This window comes from Acanthaster planci, linkage group LG18 (genome assembly GCF_054643075.1).
Source record: "Acanthaster planci isolate LZ-2023a linkage group LG18, COTS_SCS, whole genome shotgun sequence".
Taxonomy (NCBI): Eukaryota; Metazoa; Echinodermata; class Asteroidea; order Valvatida; family Acanthasteridae; genus Acanthaster; species Acanthaster planci.
The window spans coordinates 5,766,687-5,792,661 of record NC_141794.1 but is presented as its reverse complement, the minus strand read 5'-3'; the positions used below and the strand labels follow the sequence as shown (position 1 = coordinate 5,792,661).

At 40.6% G+C, this 25,975-nt stretch overlaps 1 protein-coding gene across 4 annotated transcripts in view; it reads left to right on the top strand.

Moving 5' to 3' along the window:
* The window catches only part of mib1 (mindbomb E3 ubiquitin protein ligase 1), a 161,412-nt gene that overhangs the window by 120,639 nt on the left and 14,798 nt on the right, over positions 1-25,975 (top strand). Inside the window, exon 1 of one of the 4 annotated variants that reach the window (XM_087148894.1) lies at positions 24,708-24,813. The exons of the other annotated variants lie outside the window; for them this stretch is intronic. Coding sequence (XP_087005020.1) covers positions 24,764-24,813 — 50 coding nt within the window. The 5' untranslated portion in view covers positions 24,708-24,763. Of the gene's footprint in view, positions 1-24,707; positions 24,814-25,975 lie in introns of those variants that run through there. 4 annotated transcript variants of the gene reach the window in all.

The window sequence follows — 25,975 nt, the reverse complement described above, 5'->3', positions numbered from 1 at the left end:
AATCCAACTGGTTCATTTCCCAGCATAGTAAATTGCTACCACTTTTTGCAAACCTCTGTGATATAATCCAAAACTACACTAAATGAACCTGCAGGGTTTTTCAATTGACTCCTGCGCCATTTAGGTTTGTGACTGCCTGCTTTGGAAATGAAAATCACATTCAAAAATGCATTGATTGAAAAACATCGTGCCATGCATTTTGCCTGGGGTTGATTAATTTGGCACCAGTCAAACTAACCTAGAGTAAAAGGTGAAGGCTTACAATAACCTTTGTATCAGTTTTTGATGTATCTTTAAATGCAAAGGGCTTATTACAACATTGGCAGTGGTCCCTACTTAACCTGAATCAATGGTGAAACACACACACAAATAAAGTGGAAACAATGCAAAAGAAATCTTCGCATCAACCAAATTTGTATGATGCACTCAAACTCAGAGCAGACAGTTTAGGCAAGTCTGTATAAATGACAGGTTGAACTGTAGCAATGAGGCAGCATTTATTCCGTAGAGAGAAGCTTCCATTTGCATTTTTGCAGTGCCTTTGCAGCATCAGGTAAGGTCCTAACTTGGAGCAGGTGTGTACATGTATCTGGCCTAGTCATAATAACCAGATAGTTGCTAAACACATTGTCCCAGCCAATGGCAGCCCTTAATGATACTATTGGTTCCCAGCCAGTCCTGTATTTGTGACCCCTGTCTGCAGGGTTATGGAAATAGTCATGCAGTTGTGGGAAAAGTTGGTTGACAGTGTTAATGGTGAAGATGAGATTTGGTTATCCATTTTAATTAACTTAACACTAGAATGGAAATCACTTGGAGGGTAAAGTTTCGACGCAAGCATTTTACACCTTTTTTGACGTGGTTTCTTTTTTTTTATTTGCTTCTTTTTAAGTTAAATTTGTCAGGAGTTTTGACATCAGGAGTAGTTTGACTGGCGTATAGGTCTCGAATTTGCAGTTGTTCACCACGAACCAGAAAATCAAAAGACACTGTCAAGAGAGCTATTCATCTTGAAGTACCACTTAATTTGCTGTGCTGTGGAATTGTACAAAGATGTCAAGTGTGAAATTGTTTTATTTGTTCAAGATTCCAGCAGAATTGCTGGATTATTACAGTTACGTTAGAGACAGAACTGTAGAATTTTTATAAAATGGCAAACGTAAGACTAACAGTAATCTTGCCCAGTGACATGCTTCCCGTGGTTGCACTAGTCATTAATGATTACTCTATTACTCTATGTCATTAATGATTACTCTATGATTACTTGTGAGCTTGAGCCAATCATCTTGATCAATCAGTTTTTTTCAAAGGGATTAGGCTGATTTCGTTTGCTTTCCTCTTATCAAAATTCCAAGGTTCTAGTTGGCCCCTAATTACCCTGTAATTGGCAAACGAAACCCAGGATTAGCAGGCTTCCCCAGGACTAACGTCATGTCTGTGATGGTAGGGATGTCCCCACCACGCTATCAGTTCCAACACTTCCTCACTCCACTAAAGCACAAGTTGTACCTCTGCATTACCGCTCATTAGCCGCCAATATCCTCGCCCGACTCGGGCCAGGGGAGCAGTGGGATGTTGGATAATTTTGTTCAAAGCCTCGTTCCCCAAAAATGATTTACTGCTAACAAGGCCTTTATATGACGCTTAAGTGCAAAAGGGAGGTGGCTGGGATTTGTACTAAAGAGATATCTGCAACATTTTAGGCTGACTGGTGTGAGTTAGAAACCTTTTACCACTAACAAGTTATTATTTTGTGAGCCTGTACGGAACAGACATGATCAGGGTGAGAAGTGGAAAGTCAATAATTTATATGGTTGACCAAGACCTCTGCAACTCAGCATTGGAAGGAAATGAAGAAGTATTTGAGTGATTAATGCCATTTCATGCCTGCGGCATTCAACATGAAGAGGTTTGATGATACCAAGAAAGTGAAGAGGGTAGAGGGCAACTACAGCGCACAAGAAATGTTTCATTTAAGCCAACATCTGTTTACCTCTGTTAGTTGGTCTTGGTCCATGAACTGTCATAGCTTTGATCTGCACTTGGGTGGAAGAAGCACCAGGTTGGTGGGAGACTGACACAATTTTATCAGCAAATGACAGGAACAGTGACTTGGTGAAAATACCTTCATTGATCCCTGCAAGAAAAGTAGAAAAGGGTCAGCAGAAAATAAAGAATTCAAATGATGCACTACTGTTGCCATCAAAATTGGGTGCATTTTCCATGACAATTAAAGACCCAAAAATAAGATTCACTACCTTTTTGAGGTAAAATCCCAGTTACTGCTATCAACACATATTCCAGAGAAAGAACCCTCGAGGAGGAATTACGCCAACTGTTGGGTAGGCCAACTCAGATTTGGGGCCACTTGAGCCCCTCACAAATACATCGGGGCCCAGCTCGTGGAGAGATATATCCAGAGAATGAATATGACAGCACACAGATTTACCTCCAGCTCTGACTGGCTTTTTAAGCACACGAGTATACCAGGGGCCCAGCTCCACCCGCTTCTGGCCTCTGGCCTAGGCCCAACGCACATTCCAGAGCAGAGAAACATGGACTTATTGGGTAGTATGGTCTTCCCCCAAGCCCCAAGCACAGCTATAGCACTGGCATACCAGAAAGATTTTTTTTTTCTGTAACTTTGCCCAAGCATGCCTGAGACCCTTGCCTGTGTGCATCAGCATGTGTGGAATGAAGGATAGCTGATGTGTTGTGCTTAAGACCAGCTTGACATTAAAGCAAGTTTGTTATTGTAATCAGCCTCTCACAGATGACGAAGGATAAGCCATGATAGCGTATACACTAGTTTCTATACAGCCACTAAACTACAGTTCAACATTTTTTTAATGCATTAATTTCTCCAAGATATTAAACAGTGCTCTAGACTTAGTCCTAAGTAGAAAGATGTGTGGTTTTGTCAATTTCATTTTTATGGAAAATAAAATGTTCACGTATATATACTCCTTTCATGTCAATAGTCTACAGTATACCAAGTGCCAAGTACTTTTAGAACATGTCATAACTCAGAGAATGCTCACTTTTTAAAAATGTGGTGTCCTGTTCCTTAGATGTGTACCATGTCCATACATGTATTGTAAACAGACCGATAATCTTTGGAAAATTCATGGATAAACACCAGGTTTGAAAATCAGAGTACTTTTCAAATTCGCAAAAGTTTCACGAGACGTTTACTGCATCTTGGCCCCACATCCCAAATAAAGACGCTTCATGTCATAATGCACAGCATTTACTGGTGTGTCATGGAGAGCATAGCTTTGAACGGAATAAAGATGTCAAGGAAAACTCAACTAAATCCTGTTGCACTCCAGAGTCAGCCAGGCGCAGATGTCTCCTGTCATCAAACCACAGGAGTTCACGTAGTCTCTAATTTCAAGAAAGCGTTATGTCTAGACATTTCCCACATTTTGAAATCCATGTTCTTCCATCGATGATGTATGACCGTTTTCCTACCATATGCTTGCGTGCACAGGATCTGTTCTCGATACACGGTTGAGTACTAATGCAAGCAGTCTGGAAACTACCACACAATATCACCCTCATTTCCATATTCGCATTGTAGTGGAAAAGAAATGCGGTGTGAAAATGCTTCTACTTTACACCACATGCTGATGGGCATAATCATTTGTAAATAAAAATCACTCAAGTACTCTTCTTCCAGTAGCAGTTCAAAGAACCGCCTGTAAACCCTACATTTAAATGATTCTTTCCTTAAAAGCAACATTTTGGAAGTCCCCTAATCTACTAATGCAGTTTGTAGAGAATCCGTGGAACTTGCCCCGACAGTAGACTGTACTTACAGTAACAACAAAAACCAACCCGGTCCCTTGTCAATGCCGAGTCCCTTTGACGGCATCCACAGAAAAGGAAACTGCTTCCACTCACGTACAGCAGCAGGGTAGACCCACTGAACTAGTCAGATCGGCTCAAGTTCCCACACTCTCTATCGGCAGGTTGGGTGCAACACACATTGAAAAAGTTTCGGTTTCTGATGAGTATAGGGCTGTCTGGCAGGGCCGTCTGTGTGTAGACTTCAGTGGGTGAGAACAAAGCTCTGATACACAAGGGTTCGGAATACCCATCCAGCCAAAGTGTGCTAGCTCAGTTGGCAGGGACCCGGAGTAGGATTCTCATGGTTTCCCCAATGATCTCCTAACAGCTATCCCGATCTACGCTGTCCAGGTCCCACTGGTGTCACCTGTGGCAAGACATGATGAAAACTGACCAGTGATCCACATCAGCATGTGCTCTTAAACCCCCAATTTTGTACCCCCACACCCAGCACAACAGTGCACTAGCCAGTCCTCAACTCCCCTCGTTTGCCCTTTTACAGCAATAGCAAGAAAGGGAAAAAACTCAAGAGTGAAAACCACAACAGCAGAACCTCAGACAAGAGGGATATTTTTCCACTTGGAATGTGGCCTTAAAAAGCCGCCTGGCGGGACATCTCTTGTAGGCCAGCCTTTGGGGTCACCCTACGATTGGCAGAACACCATGTTATGTGTAGAATGCCATAGTGTGTGGGTTATTGGCAGCATGGATGATGATGGTGATGATGTCACAAGTTTGGAATTCCTCATCCCCCTCTGACCCCGTTGTAAATTGAAGCGGTACCCCCATTCACAGTTGTGAAGGTAGACTAATATGGAATAGGGGCACAAGCCTTGTCACTCAGTCTCATACAGCCTGTTCCTTTAAAACCATTTGGCATTCTTTGTAATTCTGTGTACTCTTTATTTTGTCAGCAATCCTACCCAAAAGCTTACCCTCAGCTGTTGACTTCAACTGCTTTTACTGCAGTTAATGGTCAGTCACCACACAGTGACATCACACGGATCCAATTTAGGAAGGTATCTTTGGTTATGTGTTTTGAAGGAGGACCATTTTATCATGGATTTGGTGGTTGTGTCAGGCGATTGAATCTCTTCGCCAAATTCTGAGCTGGTCAATAGGTAGAAGAAAACAAGTCTGGCAGGAGACATGCTGTCCCTCCCCCTTACACCCCTGACACCACACCCAGACTTATCTCGGAGGCAAGACCATTGAAAGCATTACTTTGGTTTTTCTTCCTTTCAAGGAAAGTGGTCTTCTGCTAAAGTTCCACTCTAAATTGATACAAGTGTGGTTTGTTAATTCAAAAGCTTTTTATCTCATCATGATGAACCCCTACCCTTTTCTCGTTCTGAATGATGAACTTCAGTAATTCTGCAATTAAAGTCACAGATGTTGAAAGTATGCACTCTTCACTTGAAACAAAAAAATGAGAGTGCTTATCAAGTACATGTTTGCATACCAGCCACAACTATCCGCAAGGGTGACATATATGGTACTGCGCCCAACTTGATATTATCCAGCTGGTTGTAAAGCTCAATCAGTGTTCCCATTCATAATCACAGATACTCAGCTACATGGACACCATATACCATCGAGTAAAAAAGAACACCAACTACTCAACACTCTCTTTCCTTTGATATCAGTATTTTAGTTTTGCCCCCAAATGTGGAAGAATTTCATGACAAACCAGTGGACGTGGCTCAGTTTTGTTTTGCATGAAATTCCATGAAGGATGTAGTATTTGGTTTCTGTGACGCAAGAAAATGTGTCATTTCATGCTGAATTTTCCCACTTAGTTTAAGTTAACATATCAATGTACTGTTGGAATTATATCCTACCACAATCTACTTTCTAATTACTATAGAATTTAATTACTGGTTAGTTGGTAGTTTGGCTCATCAAATATTGCTCTGGTGCAAGATACGAATTCATATATTTGACATTTGTCTTGACCAGATCTTAGTTACAGGTGATTCAGAGATTTGTTGTTTTTTTTGTTAATTATAAATGGACATTTGTTGGGTCAGTTTTTAGTGGTAGGATGCCACGGATATTCTCTGAGATTGCCGTGCATTGCACATGGATAGGTTGGGCCACAGAAGTTCGACCAGAGCCTAGGTGCATGCCCTAGCCATATATGGTGCTTGCTGAGCAAAGCGTGCTAGCTAGGCCATGGGGCCCCTCATCAGTCCAGCCAGATCTCTTAGCGCTCTGCCTCCATAAATGTGCAATTAATATAGAAGGAATTCCGGTCTTCATAAGTTGCATATTCAAATAAGGAGTCGTACCCATGTGTCTGCTTACAAAGTTAATGGAATAGTTTGGAGTCGTCCACAAAAACTGCCTGCTTAAGTTTTGTAACCTACTTAGCAGTTGCTCTGCCAAATTAAAGCTGAACATATTTCACTTCTACGCGTAGTTTTTGAAAACGTGCTTCTAAATGAACCCACTTTTATCTTTCAAATACTAACCAGATTCATTGCGCGTTTACAATGTGCGAGTAGACACAAACAGATTCAATTTTGATACATTTACCATAGAATGACATGAAATGAAGCATATCCCAGGTGCTCAACATTTCCATAGTTGGGTGATGCACATGGTGCACATGAATGAATGGTTATTCTGTCTTGGCCTTGAAAAAAATCTAAGGAGAAAGAAAGTCTTGTTCAGACCAACTCCCAAGGTGCACAGTTTGTCATTCAGTGTGTACAAGTTATTGAAAGTGGATCAAATAGCAAGGTCTGTCTCAGTGCATGTATACCTACATCTATGCTCATGAATTAGTCACTTAAAGATACTAGTGACAGTGCTGGTACTAAGGTGATTAGATTTCTGAACATTGTGAGGTGAGAGGTCAGAAGGTCAAGTATTTTCCTCAAGCAGGAGTGTTATAATGAATTTCATGTCTTTTCAGAATTTGTGAAGTAGGCAATTTAGGGTAGTACTCTTCGACTCTTCCAAATTTTAAGAAATCCTTTCAGAAATTTTTCTTTAATGCACATTTTTTTGGGGGGGGGATATTTTATTATTTTTTGTTTTTATCTTGTGATGGTGTGGGGATGCAACAGTTATTTCATTATGGTTTCATAATATATTTCCAACTGTTATCTCATCGTGGGGCGATGGCTGTTGGCAGTTTACACCCACTCTGAAACCAGAGTAGGGGATGGATAACACCATCAAAGGCCAGACTTGCCCCTGACATAAAATATCACCTGATGTGACCTCAGAGTGACCCCTGTGAGTGTGGACCGCCCACTACCTGGGCCAAACAAAAGTGAGTCCAGTTCACACAGAGTGGTTGACCTAATTGTGGGTTGCCATGGATACTGTGAAATTGAGCCCAATTCAAAGGATATCTCTGTACCCACTCCACAATGCTGGGCGAGGGCGTCCCGTTGACTGTTGTCTGGGAAACAAGGAAAATTGAAACCGTTTGGCTGTTGCACTGTGACAGAGGTGGATGGGACTGATGTTGGGTACCAGTCAACAGGGAGAGGATGTGTAAATTAGCGTAGTGATACAGAGCTTCTGTACATTTGTACATTGTAGGACAGTCCTTAAGGTTTGTGCCAAATCAGGAACCATTGTGATGGGAAAAAGGGACAGCTAAAACAGAACAGGACGGGAAGAAGAAACTTTTGAAGATGTGGAATAAGGTCATTGACTTAAAATGAAAGGATTCTATGACTATTGTTTCTGTAGCAGCCAGACTTCCATGAAAGAAGGGGGGAAGACATCAGACATGTCACCAGGAGAAGGTGCCAACCCCCCTTTTTCTGCCTCCTGTGGGTTTTTTTGCAGGCTGGTTGAAATCCATCAATCCTTGCCCTGCATAGCAGCCACATTTGGAAGCATTCTGAATTTTAATGTAGGCACATTCGGAATGTGATGAAGGGAAACATGCTTTTTTTTCCAATCTGTGAAGTTGTTTTTCTTTCCTTTTTTTTATGCAGACCAAATGATTTGACTCGGACTTAATCATCTTCTGGCATACTGTCAGGACAAGTGCAGAATTTGTTGGGGGGCAGATGTGTTACCCCCTTTAAAAGAACGATCAGAACCTCCCCACGCACACACTTGTGACAATATTCCTCAAATGTACACGAGTGTGATTCTGGGAGTTGACTGGATGAAGTAGGATTTGAAGCCTAACATCCAGACAACGAGGCCACTCACAGTTACGCTTTGCACAGGTCTCCAATCTGTGCTGTTCCCATGACCCCATGCAAGCAGGAAACAACTTTGGGCCAATCCCATTGCCCCAGGTTGCTTACCCAAGCCAGGTCATGACAGGTCAAATAGAACAAGGCCGCTAGGGAAAATAGTCTTGTTCCCTAGAAGTTGTTGGTTTAATTAAGATTTAATTCTCACTTTGTGAATTTTTTAAAATAAATTGTGTTTTATCTTTAATTTGTGCTTTGTAAATGCATGCCTGCCTTTACACGACTCAGTCCAGAGGGACAATGTTCTTTGTTTTCTGATGTTTTAGTTAAATTTAATTTAGACCCAAAAGAAAAAAAGAACTCCAAGTGAAACATAAGACCAAAAGGGTAAAGTTGTTTGAACACACTATACCAAATGTGTATAGTTTTGGAAAGCTTGTAAGCTACATGTATGTTGAAACTTTCTTAAGTTAACATACATGAATTCACAGCACAGTTTTAATTCCAGCCACATTACACATGCACCTTGGTTAAAAATCGTTTTACAAGCTGCATTTATGCAGCTGTGCTGCGATAGATTGACTTCATGCTGCTCAAGATTTCTTGGTAAAAAAAATGCTCAGTTTGAACTTCTATTGAAAGCAGTGGCAAACACAGTCAACCTTGTGTTGGACATTGCCTTATCATAATGACTCCCACTCAGTAAATCAGTAACAGTCCTTTGCTTCCATTCACCTTGACAGTTCAGGGAGCTGGTAAGCTGGTGAACATTCTGAAGTGGGCCAAGCCTAAGAAATGGGTATGGTGTCCCTGCATAGGTTTTGGGTTTAAGCCAGAAAATTCACAGGGTGGTTGCTTCTGTTAAAAGGCTGTCTGGCTAGCTTGTCTGTCCAGAAAGTATAGATAGGAAATCAGAAATTAAGAAGAAAAGAATAAAACCTGTTTGCCTACTCACACCAATCTTAGAGGTGATAGTTCCCCGAAATCTTCAGTACCATGCTACTGTCCTTAATACCAAAAAATCATGTCAGGTAGAAGCTTGCATTAGGTCTTCTCATACAACTGCTAGTAACAAAAGCCAAAAAACCTGTTTCCTGCTGCATTTCATTTTGTTCACAACTGAATAGAACCCTTAAATGTAATTACTGCAGCAGTATTCTCTGTAAACTGTAATGATAAATCCCTCTGCCTTTTCTTATACCTACAATTGGGCTAAACTCATTCCACTCCTCCAAAACCTTCAAATGACTGAAGAATAAAAAGAGGGGGGGAGTTGGAGAGAGAGTTTGCAGAAAAGGAAATCCCAGACCATTTGTGGGTTAAACACTCCATGAGTGATTAACCTCTGACAATAGAGTGGAAGCAAACGCCCAACAATAGACTGGGCACCAGGTGAAAAGCCCATCTGTGTGAAGGGACAGAACTGCTGCCTACTTATCAGTGAATCCCCAAAAGCAAGATGTAGACTGAAGCTGAGATTGATATGTACTGTACAGGCATTGGGGTTGGGGGAAAAGGGCGTTTCCCATGAGGTCAGAGGTTAGCTGTAGAGGGGTGTAGGTGCAAAAAGAATAAAAGTAAACGAAACTGCCAGAGATGAGTTCAGCCCATTCTTCCCTTTATCAGTTACACAACACAGTCTCCTCAAAAGACTTACCCATTTCAGTGCTATACTGCCATGTGATACGACATTGATGGATGCTAATTAGTATACACCAGCATCAGCACATGTGTTCCCCTTCATAGGTTTTACAGGTGTCCCACATTTAGATAGTAAGTTAGAAGGAAAGTCTCTTGACACCAAACAGGTTTGAACCCTGACTGATGGCACACACCAGCCTTGTGTTCTGATTTAATTTCTCACCATCTGGTGATTTGTCACATGCTTGTGTGGCAGCCCAACCCCTTTTCACAGTAATAATTAGAGTAAATCCTTTTTCCTGGTTAAACGTAGTCACAATGAACTTGGAGAACTTTGACTAACATTACTAGTCATGCATGCTGGGCAGACACTCACTGCCAATGGCAATATTACAGGTTTCATCATGGTTTCATACTCACCAACTGTTGTATTCACATAACCGTGGAACAGGGTAACAGATGTGCTACTGTTCATCAGAATTACATATACCAACAGGTGGACATATCTGCAGGAGTCAGCCCATACAATAGTCAGCGTATCTGTGAAGCCTACAGCTTTACCTGGCATTCCCTGTGTCCATAATACTTTGGGACTTGGCTTGACCAGAAGCAGAAGAAAATCTTGTCACTGTCAGCAGTGGTTAGTCAACCCTACACTGTTAATGCTAGTGTGTAGGTTTACCTTCTATGAGTAGCAAAACCAAGGCTCCTAGTGCCACAATGCTGTACACTCGATTGACTGAGCAACACCGGTGGTTTGGAGTACCTTTTGAGTGAAAACTCAGTCAGAAACTCCAGAGGATACACCTGGCTATGATAGTCGCAGTTGGCAACACCTCAGATAACACCTCTGACCAAACAGCAAGCTCTGACTGACTGTACAGTGTTTTTTTTCTTTCACTTTCCTTTTCTTTTGACTTTTTTTTTTTTGGTGGCCAACCACTACAGAGGCACAATTGCAACTCATTATGTTACGCTGCATTCTTCCCATACCAAAGAGAAGGTAACCTTCTCTGGTTTCCCACAGCAGGTAGGTATGGACCACCTGCTAAAACAAAAATCAGTTTTTGGTGAATCGTTGTGGACTGGTAAATGCCAGTTCACTCTCCCTTAATGTTGTTATTGTATTTTTATTATCCTGGAGCAGGGGCGTATCTAGGGTTACCAGAAGGGGAGTTTGAAATGTCAGATTGGGATCCTTGAAGGGGATCTCAAAAGTAAGGGGAACCGGGACATGTTTCCCTGGGAAAATTGTAAAAAAGGACAATTTTATGTATTTTAAATGCCTCCAAACATATCCTGTTTCACATTTGTTTTATTAGTGAAACAAAGGACGATTACAGAGGATTAGAGAAGGACCTAACTTATCAGAGGACCATGTCTACATTACAGGTTTACATTTTGGGGGAAAAAAATCGTCATTTCAGTTCTGGACCAGAATTTGAAAGAGAATTGATAATACATCCTTCATTGCCAAGCAGGAACATTTTTGTGATCCAATCACAAAAACATGTTGGTTATTCCATGCTGTAGTTACAGAAACATAAAATGTCCAATCAAATTACCATTCTCATTTTTGGGATCATTGTCACTTAGCAACCACCAATCAGCTTTCTGTTTTGATGACTCTTAGCCAAGGTCAAATAAATTTAAATGAGTGCTTGTATACAGGCATGCAAGCTCCAAATGTTATCAATAATCTTGGCTAACCAGACAACTTACAATAAAGGGCCAGTGAGTGATAACTAGTTCTGAGCTGGGGAGTTGTCTTCACACCAAAATTTGTAGTGTTTGCCTGCCATACCTGGCTTGACAGAGCATGCCTTGAAGTTGTCAACTCCAGATAGGGCCTGCTGTGTGGTCTGTGATCTACTGGTTGGGTTATCTGCTGGGGAATGACCCAGGATTTGTGTTTAGGGAGGGATCGTGGTGCCTGTCCTAATTTGTTGGGAAGAAATAACCCCACATTATGTACCTGTCTGGGGAAAAGAAAACAATAAGTTGGAAGGAATTCTTGTTATTACTGAACTTAATATGGCCAAATGTACATGTACATGACCTTCACACCTGCTGCACTTGACCTTTAGAAAGCTTGCGCACCATTCATTGCACAGAATCACTTAAAGTACTGAACTTGACTAGAAGAGTTTTTGGAGGGGGAAGGGTCTTGTGATTTGGTGACTTATTGTGACTTTGCCGACTCTTGGAAACTTCAGACCCCCTTTAGTAAACTTCAGACATGGAGGAAGGAATCCGTGAGAGAGACAAGTTGGATGCAAAAAGCACTGCTTTCTTGCTCCCCTCTCTCTGGTGAATTGCTCAAACCTCTGGAAGATCATCGAGCAAGGCTTGGAAACTTTAGGCCATGATCACATCAAGACTGAAAAACCGAAAAGTTAACAGTGTTCCCGCATTCCCAAACAATAAGGGTATTTCCCAGATGGTTTCACTGCTGCCAGCCTTTTTGTTCACAGACAGTGGAGTTCAGGTTTTTTTTCTCTGCTCCGCGATACACAGGCACTTTGTACATCTGTACATGTACATGTACACGTGTCTTTGGTGGGCAAGTAGGATTTGTTCAGCACTGCCTGAGTGAGTTTTTTGTGAAGGTCTTGTACACCCACACCAAAGAACTTTTCTTCATAATAGGAAGTAACCTCTGGGGGAATAAAATCTAAGCCATCAAACCAACAGGGTCACAGTGCTGTGTGATTCAAGGTTAGAACCTGTTGGTGGGGAAACCTGGGTTATACATGTACTTGCATATACAAGTACGTCCATATATTCAAAAAGTTCTTGCAATATAAAAGGCCAAGAAATCACTGCTTATCCCTTGTACAAAAGGTGTCAACCTTACCAGTAGTTTGTCTTAAATCACATCACAGGAGTTATTTCCGTGAAAGTGTAGAAGCCCTCCAAAACTTTTTTCCCCAGTTCTAACTGAAACCATTCACAATCACATAAATATTGCTCACCTTAAACCTAAGACCAAATCTTAATTGTTCAACAACAGAAAAAGATTTTAGATATGCCAATCATCAACCCAACAAAAACCAACAATCCTGTTTTTTGCCCCAGTGGCTATACATTCATTGTTCCTGAAATAGAGTTAAACAATTTTTATAGTGAGGATACTTGGAATACAATGGATTTTGAATGTTCAAAAATTAAGTAACCTTGTTACCTAATCATGTGTCAGAGTATGATTATTAGATAAAGTGTATTGAGACTGCCTGGGTCAAAGAAATTTTGTAATGGATTTTTTAATTAGAATCTTGTGATGGTATTTACTACTCATATTGCACTTGATCTTGATTTTCTGATGTGCTTTTTCATTCCCTTTTTAGGAGGGATATCTGTAGCCTTCTGGCTTTTTATGAGAAAAATTCCAAGAATCTTGCTGGTCATTAGTTTCATTACATTGATAATTTCAAAAAATCCATCCAGCTGAGCTTTCATCATGTAATTTACTTCAGATTGCTCATTTCAGATCCTTAATAAGATGCAGGGACTTCTTCTGTTTCTGCAAGTAATATTACTTCCTCAAAATAAAACCCCCAAAAAGCCTAGCGGGACGATGGCCACCAGACCATAGCCAGCTGGCAAGTATCATCAGTTATATTTCTCCGAGTTGTCCTTAGTAACGCATCGTTGAGCTTTGCCCAAGAGGAATCAAATTAAGGAAGGAAGAGATTCTGACCCAGGATGCAGAGAAAATAGGCCTGGCGCGTCCAAAATATGTTCAGCTGTAATGCAGATTGGATTTGGATGAGGCGGCGCTGTCCTCGTGTTGGCAGGTAATTCAGTGCCCTAGTGATGGATGGCGCCTGCCCTGGAAAACCTGTGCTTGTTTACCAACTGAATCAAAAAGTTGACACTGAAAAAAGGGAGTTTACAACAATGTGTGGCTCTTTGAGTCTCGATAGCAACATCAAAAAGCTTGTATTGCTATGATCTCCAGAGACACTGTAGAATCAAGAATTACTACATTTGCACATCATGATAAAATCTTGGCCAACTCTGTGAAAGTGAGTCACAATACAGCACATATGTGAATGTACTAAAAAATACAACTAAACCCTTTGTTTTCAGCAATGGCTTTCAACATAAAATAGCTGAAAACCAAAATATCCCCTTCAAAGATTCACATTGCATCCAGTAAACCTTTATCTCCTGCTTTCTCTGTCGAGATTAACCTACAAATTCAATTTACATTAGCAAATCATATGTGCATTTTCAGGAATGGCGTTGGGAGCATCACCCATTGTTTTGATGCAATTTCTCTTCAAGCAAGAACAATGGAACAAATGTGAAACACTTTCCCGTTGGGAACAGCCACACATATTTCATCACCAGAGAGCATGCGGCCCGTTTACAAGGCTTTACAGTGTTGTCAGAAGCCATATCTCACTCATGTACACGTATGGCCTATCATGTCTTAAATACGTTATGACCTTGCCTTTAAAATCTATTCAAGTTTCTGGAGTGTGGACTTGCCCTGGTGCTCTACTGCACTCAACATGGGACTCTGACCAGCAGAGCCATACAGTGACTTTATTTAGACGTATGCATGGCGTCGCATTAATATTTCTTCCCCGCACGAGTGCTTCTCCCACCCCCCCCCCCTTTCTTTCCGGCCTGCTGCGCATTCAAAATTTATCCCTGAGCTTCGCTAAGAATTCCGGGAGCGTGTCTCGGGGAAGTGTGAAATTGCTTGATGAAATTCAGACTGGTGCCGCCATACGGGGGACCCGAACCAACTGAATCAACGTACACAATTTGAATAAGCTGGCATTAGATACATGACTGACTTTTGTTTTGAAATTGGTGAAAGTGCAAATTAATGGCTGTTTCCTTGAAATCAAATTTAATTGAGGGAACAGTGCAAAGGGTTTTTTTCGTTTTGTTTTGTTTATTGTTTTTTTTTTTTTAATTTTTGCAGACCAAATTCTACCCAGTAAACCTTCATGTGTCATTACTTATTTCTGTCAGCAGTGTAATCTGACACATTCTCATCGTAATTTTGGTTTAAAATGCTCAGTGCTTGATGTTTATATTAGATCTGCTTGAACTAATCAACTGCTGTGCTCTCTTGGCCTGCTAGTCTCAATATGGGATGGGAGCCTCCTGCTGGATGGAGATGCAGATTTCACAGGGCGTCAGAATTTGGAAATTTATCAGCTCTGAAAGTGCACATTGGCACATACAGAACTGACCAGTGACTAGGCTGGGGCCTACGAAGATCTTTTGGGCAGTGCAAAATGACAAATGGCTTGGTAGCCTGTGTTTACTGCTGCGGATCGCACCATCTGCCGTCCCCGGTATACACAATAATCCCTTATATGTATTTGCCCATCTTTGTGGCCGATACTTCACTGCCGGTTGATTTGCCGGCCGTTTCCAATCATAACAACACATATTCCACATAGCTCTGCCGGAGCGAGTGAGTATTTTGAGCGATCTATTTATTTATGCCGGACACATCTGTGAATCGGAGAAACTGGGCCTGATTCATTGATGGCCGTTTTTTAGAAATGCAGTGTCACCTCGAGGGGATCCTCAGGTCGACGCTTGCGGTATTAACAAGGGTGATTATATGCTTTTGTAGGACGCATTTTAGAAAACAAATTTAAAAGAACTATCCTCAGGTCCGGGCAGTAAACAAGCCTCTAATAATGTGTACTTGTAAAGCACCTACATCCACCACCATTGGTGCTACATCATAATTACACCTGCCATCAGGCCTCAGTTCATTTTGAAAACAGTTTTGTTTGTGGAGAATATGACAAGTTATCCACAAGGTATCCATGACGATGTTATCTTTTCAACTCAGTTATCAGAATACATCACCTGGAGGGGAGGAGCCAACTTCCTCCTCAACAAAAGTGCCCCTTGTTTGGCAATAGGATACACTGATTGTGGTAAAGTGCCCTGCTTAGGAACACGGACCGATCGATTTTCTGATTAGGCGAAACTCCAGATGGGAAGCCATGCCACCAAACATAACCTCCATTAACAGCCAGTTCACATTATTAGCAATTCCTAATCATCTTGAAATGTCCATGGTGCATTGAACGCCTGAAGTGGACAGTTTGAATCCAGGAATTGTAATCCCGAAGGCCAAAATTATCAAAGCAGAATTTCTGCTCATTTACCCATTGGAACTGTCCTGGCTGGTAGAGGCAGAACATTACCACAAGACAGCATCGGTCTGTCCTTTGAAAGTCTGTAGATAGATAGCATTGGTCATCTTCCTCTTGCATCTGTTGGTCCCACAGACATATGAATGCGTAGACTGCCAGTCCTGCGCGTACATCCATGATTTTGAAAAGATGGGCAAAACAGTGGATGGCAGCGCATTCAGTGCACACTGGGCGTAACACACTTACACGGCCTAGATTTGTTTAGATAGTGCTTTCAAAATACATTTACTTTTTTGCTCTTTGGAACTGCACCATCTTTGTTTCAATTGTTGCAACCACATTATTTTGAATCTGTACGGGCCAGATTAATCGTGGAATTTTTTTAAGTCAAAGATGGCTACATAGAATTTGATGGCTGGAATTCCTCACTTTTGCATAAATTCATTATACCAAGGGGTGAATTTGCCCATAGTTTTAAGTCACACGCCGCGTAGGTCACCAATGCTCATGTTTTTAATGTGTTCTTGTGATCTATGGTTTCATATGTTTGTAATTGGTTCCCATATTTGGGATAGCAAGAGTGTATTTTCTCCCATGATAGTAAACAGGTACTGATATGCCACACTGTGCGCTTTGCTTAGCTTAATACAAGTAGAGGTATAAATGTTTGATTGGAGGATTTCATAGATCAGGAGGTTGTTTACATCAGTTTTGTGGATTTAGGTAGCCAGTGCTTCAGCTAGTTCTCAACTGATAATGGAGCATGCTGTAATAAACAGACACATTTCATTAGGTACTTGTATGTGTTTGTACATTGTCTAGTTACTGCAGTAGCTTACATGTATCATCATATTGTGAATTGTATGTCCCAACTGCTTACTTTCTGGTGGCTGATTTTTGAGAGCAGAAGTATTGAATTCCAAATGAAGTAAAAATTTAATCACACCAGGAATGATTACACTTCACGGTGGGTTTAAAACCAGGATTTGGTTACAAGGTGTCAACCTTGCCAATAAACTGGCAAACAGGGTACCCATGCCTGCCTTCATGATCATTGGGCATGTAAATAAATACAAATAAGAGTGATTTTGATTTGTTTTTTGATAACTGTGTATATATACTGTCTATTGCCTTCACTGTCATCAACACAATCCTTACAAAACTGTTCCTTCCTTCAGGCTGTGGAAGAGGTATTTTCATATTCAAATTCAGCTTAGGTTGGTGTAGGTGTTGGGAAAAAAAGCTCAAGGTGAAAATTTTGTCTGATGAAAGTTTACATCAAGCTCCCTTTTCATCAGGCATTTTGATTTCATTTTGATTTTGTATGTGTTGTGTAGTAAGGTAACTTACAGCATGTACATATAGATGTGTAAGTGTAGATATATCACAGACAAAATGGTCTGAGAGCAATGTATTCACAAATTTAGCAGCTTCAATCATCAGCAGAAAGGTTCCAGTTTATTCTCAATTTGGTTGATTAAACTGATTGATAATTAGATTGATTTATTTTGAATGGTTCAAAGAAAAAAAAGCTAATCATGGAATGATAGGTTCCACGCTGTCCGTATTCATCTTTTCCAGGCTTTCTGCGGGTGTCAAATAGATCCAATTAGTCTTTTTCCACATTTTTTCAAATTATATGAAGTAAGTTTGTTGGATTGATGCCCAAACACTTTTTGTAAAACTAATAGTAATGGTAAGTCAAACATGCAGTACATGTGTTTCCATAAATTTTAGCAAGACCAGAAGTTTACTCTAGGTTTTCTGTGATTTTTTATTTGACGCAATTGGAATTAGTGCTATTTGAGTTTTCAATCAAAAATTCCAAAAGCACCAAATAAATGCAAATGTCACATTTCAGCACAAGCCATCATGTCAGAGTATGACACCATCTCTTTGGCATGTTTGAAGATTATGCAAGGCTTAATTCATGTCGTAAACTTTGACACCCACGTGTGTTTACAATGACATACCTAATCTGGACAGAAACCAGAGATAAATGGTTTTGGCACACAAAGTAGACTGTATGTTTTATTCCATGGCACTAATATTTTAGGCAACATGTTAATTTCGATAGACTGAGTTGCACTGAGTTACTATTGCAAATGTGATGCAACTTTACCACAAAGAGTAAACATTGGGACTTACCTCGACATGGCATATTGCACACACTCGCTAAACATTAAAAATTATGCATTGTTGGTGGGCTGTCAGCATCCATCAAATCATCAGTCCCACTAAATGCCCAGTGCAATGGATGAAGACGTATCAACCAAACCGCACCCTTTCCCCCCCACAGGGGGAAGATGTCTTGAACATGATTAGTACAGGCCGGCGACTGAAAGAAATCCATGCATGCAAGGTGATTACCTCCCACCATGTTGATGCAAGGTGGCATGGCAGTACTACACCATCCCCCGTCCAGGTTCATCATCGGTATTTTCCCCCTCGTCATAGCACGTGGTGACTGTGCCCGGTGGTGGTAGTGTACCCTAATTTGTCCACAGAGGCAACAACCACCTAACGATCCAGGTGGTGTCATAGACCACCCTTTGCCCAGTGCCCGTCCAGCCGCAAACGAACACATACACACACACGTACTCCCCCGCTCAAGATAGGCGTGTATTGACACGGCTTCCTAAAAATAGACATCCAGTTGCTATATATAGCTGTGCCCAGGGCACAGAGTTCTTGATTGCCCTGTGAGTGGTCTATTTATAGCATGGGCCCGGGCCCAGCGTCGTGATTGGCCAGTGTTATTAATAAGGAGGCATCAGTGTCAGTACTTAAGGTTTTACATCTAGTGGTCGGGTTCGGTCCATTCAGTGGGCAGGTGATGGAGTTTCGTCAGGCTCCTGTCCCATAACCCCCCTCTCTCTTTGCAGATGTGCGCTAAGATTTCTTAGAGCCATTCACGCGTTGTAGCTATTACATTGTCATCCCCTGCAGTACAGTGACAGGTTGTCTGTATAATTGTAGCTGTTAATGATGCTGAATTCCCTGAGAGAACAGCGAAACTCCAGTGGGTCAAGTATTTCTTGTCTGTGAGTGTCACGGGCACAGGATAGTGTGCACAGCCAGACCATGGAGCATTGTTGTGTCTTGCTTCACAGAAAGGTTTCCATCTCATGGTTTATGGTTGACCTGCACCATCCTCAGCTGTGTTAATGTTTGTCGTTTTCCTCTTTACAAACTGGATCAATTTTGATGATGCTCTCATTATCCTGAAATAGTTGATGAAGCTCTTCAGAGACGCAGTAGTTTCATTTGATTCAGTACAGCTTTTCATATTTTTGATGCCCACGCCTTTGTGGGTCATGAATGATTCTAGGCGAATTTGTCTCTCCTCTCACATAATGCTCATGCGTGAACACGATGTCACTGACCAAATGCTTCTTTCTGTTTGTTTGTTTGTTTGTTTGTTTTTTTAAATAAAGTCTACCAAATATCCAGTTTGTTGCCAGCTCAAAAAATCTTCAAAGTACAGAGGTGCTGTGCATAGCAACATCAGGTTTCCCCACCCAAAAAATTCTTGAGATGTCTGTTAACTTGTGACTCGTCCTGAGCTACTTTCGACTGAGCAAGATAATGCAGTTGTATGTGGGTGGATCGCAAGTGTCGGCGACTTCCCCGGATCTGTTCCGCCTCCGGATTCCATCCAGATATTCACTGTTGATTGCCTGACACACTGAAAATGTGTCTTAAATGTCACTGTCTATGCTGAGTGGCTGGAATGACCTGTTGGGACAATTTCTGACAGACTTGACGAACATTCTCCCATTGACAGACAGTGTGTACTCTCTAAAACATTGTGTCAGCCCACCGGTTCTTGGTCACTCCCAAAAGAGATTGCATGGTGCATTCTCAAGTATCAAAATATTACTTGCTTCACTGTACAAGGTTTCAAATCTTATCAGACTTGAAACATGTATTTCTAAATGTCACCATCAAGAAAGTTGGGATGGCTATTCACAAGTTGTACCCTGTTTCTCCGCTTATTACTGGAGGGAATTAAGTTGCCGCTGTGTTGCAATCTCTTCAGAAACGGAATTCTTCCGAAGTCTATCAAATATTCTGGGAGTGGGGCGCACTTGGAGGAGGGCAAAAACTTTGAGGATTTTCTCAGGCGAGAAGGTAAAGTTGAAGAGGAAAGGAAAGAAAATAGTCTCCAAAAATCATTTTCTCATACCCAAAGCAAATGAACATAGCAAAAAGCATCTTTTTTTGGGGGGGGTGTGGATCAGAGTGACCATGGCCATATTTGTTCCTCAATCCACCAATGATAAGAATTTTATTTATTTTTTAAGGGGGGAAGGGGGATATTTTATGTTGGTAGATGGCAGGCAGATGTACATATTGAAATGAGGGAACGGATTGTAGGGCTCCTCGATAAAGGCCAAACGTCCCTGCACACAGTTCTAGTCTAGTGTCAGGCCACAGCAGGTGAAGTGTGGATACAATGTTGTCACCTTCCATGGGCATGTCACACTCTCTGCCCTATCGATGTGGCAAGAAGCGACAGCCATTTGAATCCTGTTCAGCTTGAACTCAGTGTACATGTAACTCGGTGTAGTGCATGTATGAATGATTATTCTGATCATGAGGGATACAGAGTGGCAAAGGGAATGCATCATGCACACAATTATGTATGTAAGCGGCATGTAAAACTAACTCACATCTCACTCAATCGAATTTAATCCCTTCTGAGGGTACAAGCCCTTTCCAAGTTGGCTTTTCTCACTCACTGAATTAGGAACATTTGATCTTCATCTGTCAGGTTTTGCCTTTAGATGTGATTTTTTAAAATTCTGTTTATTATTAGACAAATTAATTTTCTCACCTGGTTGGGTTTCATGACCCAATTTTTCTCTTCTTGCCCTTTATATTTATTTAGATTTTTTGCTGATTCCTTCAAGTCTATCACTTTCTGTGGGAACATTCCATGCCCTAATGTACAAGGAATTCTAACCCAAAAAGAAAAGAACAAAATATTAGAAGAAGGGTTTGGTATAATATCAACAACAACAACAACAAATTTTCCTACATTTCCCAGGAATGTTTCAAGGTCTCTTTCTCAGCCAAATTTCCAGGGATTGAGATAAGAAAGTGTTTCTTGAAATTACAATTCTTTGCATTTTCGGCAAGTTGTTTGGCAGTGTTGATATTTTGACCAAACTCAGTGAAAGCTTCCTGCAGGACCCCCCCCCTTCAAGCTCTCCTTTGCAAATTTAAATCCTCCTGACACCGACATCCAAACAATCCCTGCCTCCTCCCCTTCCTCTTATCATATCCACCTCCCGTGCCCTCCACCACTAATCACTCCTCAAAATCACTGCCCTGTACATATCTCTGTATTTGTTTCCATATATGGATGAAAGAAAATGGAATAACCTGAAAAAAGGGGGCAATCAGAAAAGCCCATGCTGGTATTAGGATGGTGCAGTACGCCGTATCAGCTTGTGTAACCGGCCAATGCCAGACATACCGGGATGCTATCACCACATGTATAGCCCCACACCGCTACCTTAATAGGGACTGCGGAACAAATATAGTACACGTACTACTTGGGCTGTCTAAATATAGTCATCCACACTGTATAAATAGTAGACAGTCATTCACTATGCGGGCCATTTGGGGATTCGACATTTCCGAGGAATTTTTTTCTGGCCATATTGCATATGTAGGATAAGCGGAAGCGAGTGGACATTAAACTCTTGATAACTCAGTTTACTTAAGCCTGATAGTTAAGGGTCTGTGCTGTATGTGTGAGATGCGAGCTTGTGCACAAATCATGCCCACAGTCATTGTCTGTCATCGTGTGATAGCATTTTTGTACTGTTGCTTTCTTGTCGCGGATTGAGCTGGATGTCAGATATTCCAGGTTTACTATTTTGAAGTCAAGATGATCTTGCACCCTCCTCGTTAATGTACATGTGATTTTTTCTGTTGTTTAGAATTTTTGAATCTTCGATTCCATTCATATCCTTGCTTTAAAGGAGTCACTTTTTGTCTCAGAGGATAGAAATATGATGCTTTGGTATTTGATTCAGAATTTGAGCAATTTTGATTAAAAACAGGTTTAACTCGGGTAAAAAATTAATAACATGTGAGGTGTACTAGACTCATTCAATGAAGTCTAATTACTCAGATCTTCTCCAGAAGAAAATCTCAGCATGTTGTTTCCATTAGCAACTGGTCTGAATCAAGTTAATAGACTATATGCTTTTGACAAGGCATTGTCAGCATGCCTGTTAGTGTTAAGCCTACTCCTGTGCTGCCATATATGATCAAAGATCACTCAATGACAGATAAACAGCACTGATTATTTCTCAAGTCACAGATCTGAGTTGTGATGTGCAGAACGTGGAGGGGCTGTAGAGGCAGAGGAATCAAATATCATGTCTATAGAAATACATGTAGTGTTGAACCATGACCCTGAAATCACTCCTCTGCGGTCAACTTTGACAATTGTTCTTTTCACCAGGTTTGTAGTCGTATATCCATGGCCCCAAATGTGGCATTCTTTTCTTTTTTACCAGCAGACAGCTGTAGTAGTCATTTTCATATTATATCCGAATCATCTGAATAATTCTTGGCATATAATAAATGTTTGGATTTATTTATTCCTAAAAAAGTAAAAGCCCAGTTAGTCTACCAAGTACACTTGAAAATTGTGTTCATACCAAAACTACCAAAATATACCTAAAAGCATCTTTTGATTGAAAACAGAAAGAAAATAAGGTTGCTTATCAATCGCTTAAGGAAAAACTTACTCAAAACTCACATTACTTCAGTGACACTTATAGACTTACTATTGACAAAGATAGTTTTCATTTCATTCACATGCCGAGGGACACATGTACTATTACCTTGCAAATAATTGAATATATCCTTGGGTCATAAGTAGTGTTCAGGAGCTGTCATCTTCTTCAAAGTGATTGAGACTAAATATAGGCACAAAGCCATCCACATACTCCAAAGGCTTCCTTTTGTGCACAGCATCTGCCTCTTTATGCACTTGTCTACGCAAAGGCTAGGCCTCCATGCAAGCCTTATATGAGCTTGACATTCTTGGAATTGTAGCCTACGTCCATGTTCATCCAAAGAGTTTTTGCAAACCTGAATTGGAGACTGCAGGATTACAAAAAAGAAATTGACAAGTGTCGGGTTGCTAGTTGAGGAAATTGTGATCAGTGTTCCCCTCGTTTATGTTTTCTCTTTGTAGATCCTTGCAATCGCCCATGTCCTCCTACCATCCTTTATTGTATGCATTCCTATCTGTCCAATCATGTGTGAGTTTTTAAAGTATGGCTCTTGTTTTGCCTTTAATTGCAGTTGAAATTGATGGAATTGTCAACCCTTTGACAAGGGGACAGGTTTATTGTTTTGAAGGTGCTGTTTTGCTGTTCAACATTCACTTTTTTTTTTTTTTTATTTCAAGTGGAACAAGAGATGTCTGCTTACCAAGAACTTCTAGTTCGGTGATATCTATTTTGATCGCTATTTCTAGATTGCAACGAATGACAAAGTGGGCAGTTTTGTCTCATATGTTTTGTCTTCTCAGTATTTCCCGGCTATCCTAGCATCTCCTCACAAAATGGTTATCTCCCCACCTATATTCTTTGATAATGGCATTTCCAAATGGCTTCCTTTCAAGTAAAAATTCTTGGGTTGAGGAAAATGCCAATTTAGGCTCAGTGTTGGAGGAGACTGTGAGCAGTGAACCTCTCAACACTTCCCAAGATGCGCCAACACACTGCGCCCCCTATACCATACATGGTTACATGTGGGACTGACCCAAATGTCAATGTGTGGTCCTGGTATTCTGATGTTTGTGTGTTCAAGTTGGCTTTATTTAGTCGATGGGCTTCCAGTTCCCATTTAGGTCTTCAAGCATTTCTTTTTTTCCCTCAAGAATTTATATGGTAGGCTATGTCAAGTTTAAGCGTCAGCAAGAGTTCAGTTTCATGTGTGTTACTACTTCATTGTTGAATGACAGCAGGGGGTGCTATACTAGATCTTTTCACGGGGTGTATGGAGATTTTATGAGGGGCTTCATGACTGCTCGTTGCAGCTTCTCCCCATTCCTTTAAATGGAAGCTTCCTCATAAGAAACTTTGGCAGTCAGCCAATCAGGAAAATGCCCTTGGCTTTTATGTACTGCACATTTTTCATGCAGTTGTTTTACTCAGCAAAGACTTACTACACATGTTCATTAAGCAGATACATCACCAAATGACTGTATCGTGATGTGTAGATTGAATATGTTCACCATTTATAGAAAGAGAAATATGTGTTCCGCAGCTGACAGAAGACAGATTTCACTAAAATTTGGCATGATCTTAGAGACATCTGTACTTTATGCATCATTAAATTTTAGCTTTTCCTATAATTTTTGCCATTGTGGTCATCTTTAACTTCTTGATAATTTAACAATTTTGGAGATTTTACAGCACCCTATGTTGAAAACTTGATATTTTGTGAGAGCGTTTTTTTTCACATTTTATGGTGGCAATGTCATAATGTGCATGACACATGAACCCTGGCCTTCTAAAGTGGAATTTGATCCTCTGTATAATCTCATAGAAACTTGCATTGTCTTGTCTGTGACTGTAATGTAAAATATAAATTAATAAATTTACCACCGAGTCTTGCTGAACGTAGCCAAGAGTCACAAGATTTGAACGTAAGTTTGTAAGCCTCAAAGAACATTTCACTGCCAACATTGCCAACATCTCGTGACATTCTCAATGTAAATGGCATCTTTGCAAACTCAATGGTGCATTATCCAACTACAATGAGGCCCAGTCTTGTATTATGCGAGACATTGTGCGTGTATGTGCACCATCAGTGCTGTGAACCAGGCCCTTTTGTAAGCTGTCACTAGCCATCCACTCAGTAATCTAATCATGTTTGCATTTGAGATATACTGGTCGCTATTGTACATCTTAGCAAATGGAAGGTCAAGGCCTTAAGTGTCTTCTGCTGGACTTTTCAATTCAAAGGTCTGTTTTTTTTTTCTTTTATGAATGTACAAATTGCATTTACGCCATCCATTTTGTTTTTCATTAACACTTACCATCCACTCCACAGTTTTCAAAATCATTGTATGCAGCTTCTACGTACATTTTATTTTAGCATTTTTAATTTTCTTTGAAAAGCCTCCAGTATACAGCAACTATCATCAGAAAAACTCTTGGAGCTGATAAATGCAGCCCCATCTTGTTTTGTGTGTGCATTTGTTTCATTTGGACTTTTTAGTGTAAATTTTTTCATATTAATCTTTCAATTACCAGTGCCATCTGAGGACATAATAGCAAGAGATTTTCATCTTTTTTTTTCCTGAAGGGGATAAACCTGCCTTGATCTATATGAAATTGAAAGACAAAGTAATTACATGGAAAATAAATGTTGCAAGTGCGTTATGAAGCTCTGTTTTTATAATTCTCTTTTACCTGTTTTTCACAAGATTTAAATATTTATGTACATAAGGAAAATAAGATTGATAATCACCGTTTCAAATTATAGATTGTTTATTGGTAGATATTCCAATGCACGCTTTGAATGCAATAGTAGTTTCAAAGCCATTCTGAATGTGTACATTGATATGTAACACGGTTTACAAAGAAAGTCAGCACACACTTGTCCAAACAGAGACAAATTATGTAGCTGAAGTTATTTCTCATGTATTTCATTGGTTTACAGTTCAAGATGTTAAATTGCAAACCCATAAATGTAATTGATGCATGTTCATAATCTTTCAATTAGGATATTGGATATCGCTCTATATTTCTGGACAAAGAGTGCCTAAATTAAATGAAACATCAGATATGTGTCAAAAATTGCTTCTTGATATTGAAGCAAATTTTTTAGCTTTTCCTTTTGGCCCCAATTTATTGTGGAACTACGAAGGGTTTTCATCTTGTGTCATGAAAAACTGTGTTCAGAAAATTAGTGTGGCTTTCAATGTTCTCAAATTATGCTTTGGAACTTACACATCTCATTATTGTTTAAAAAAATGAGCACAAACGACTGAGAGATTTGACCGTGCTGAAAATCAAATAGCATATGAGGGTGAGCCAGCTAGAGCTGTACCTCATGGGGTTTGGTTGTTCCCCCCCCCTTCTCTTCTCATCATCCGAGGAGCATCTGTAGCATCTCCTGCAT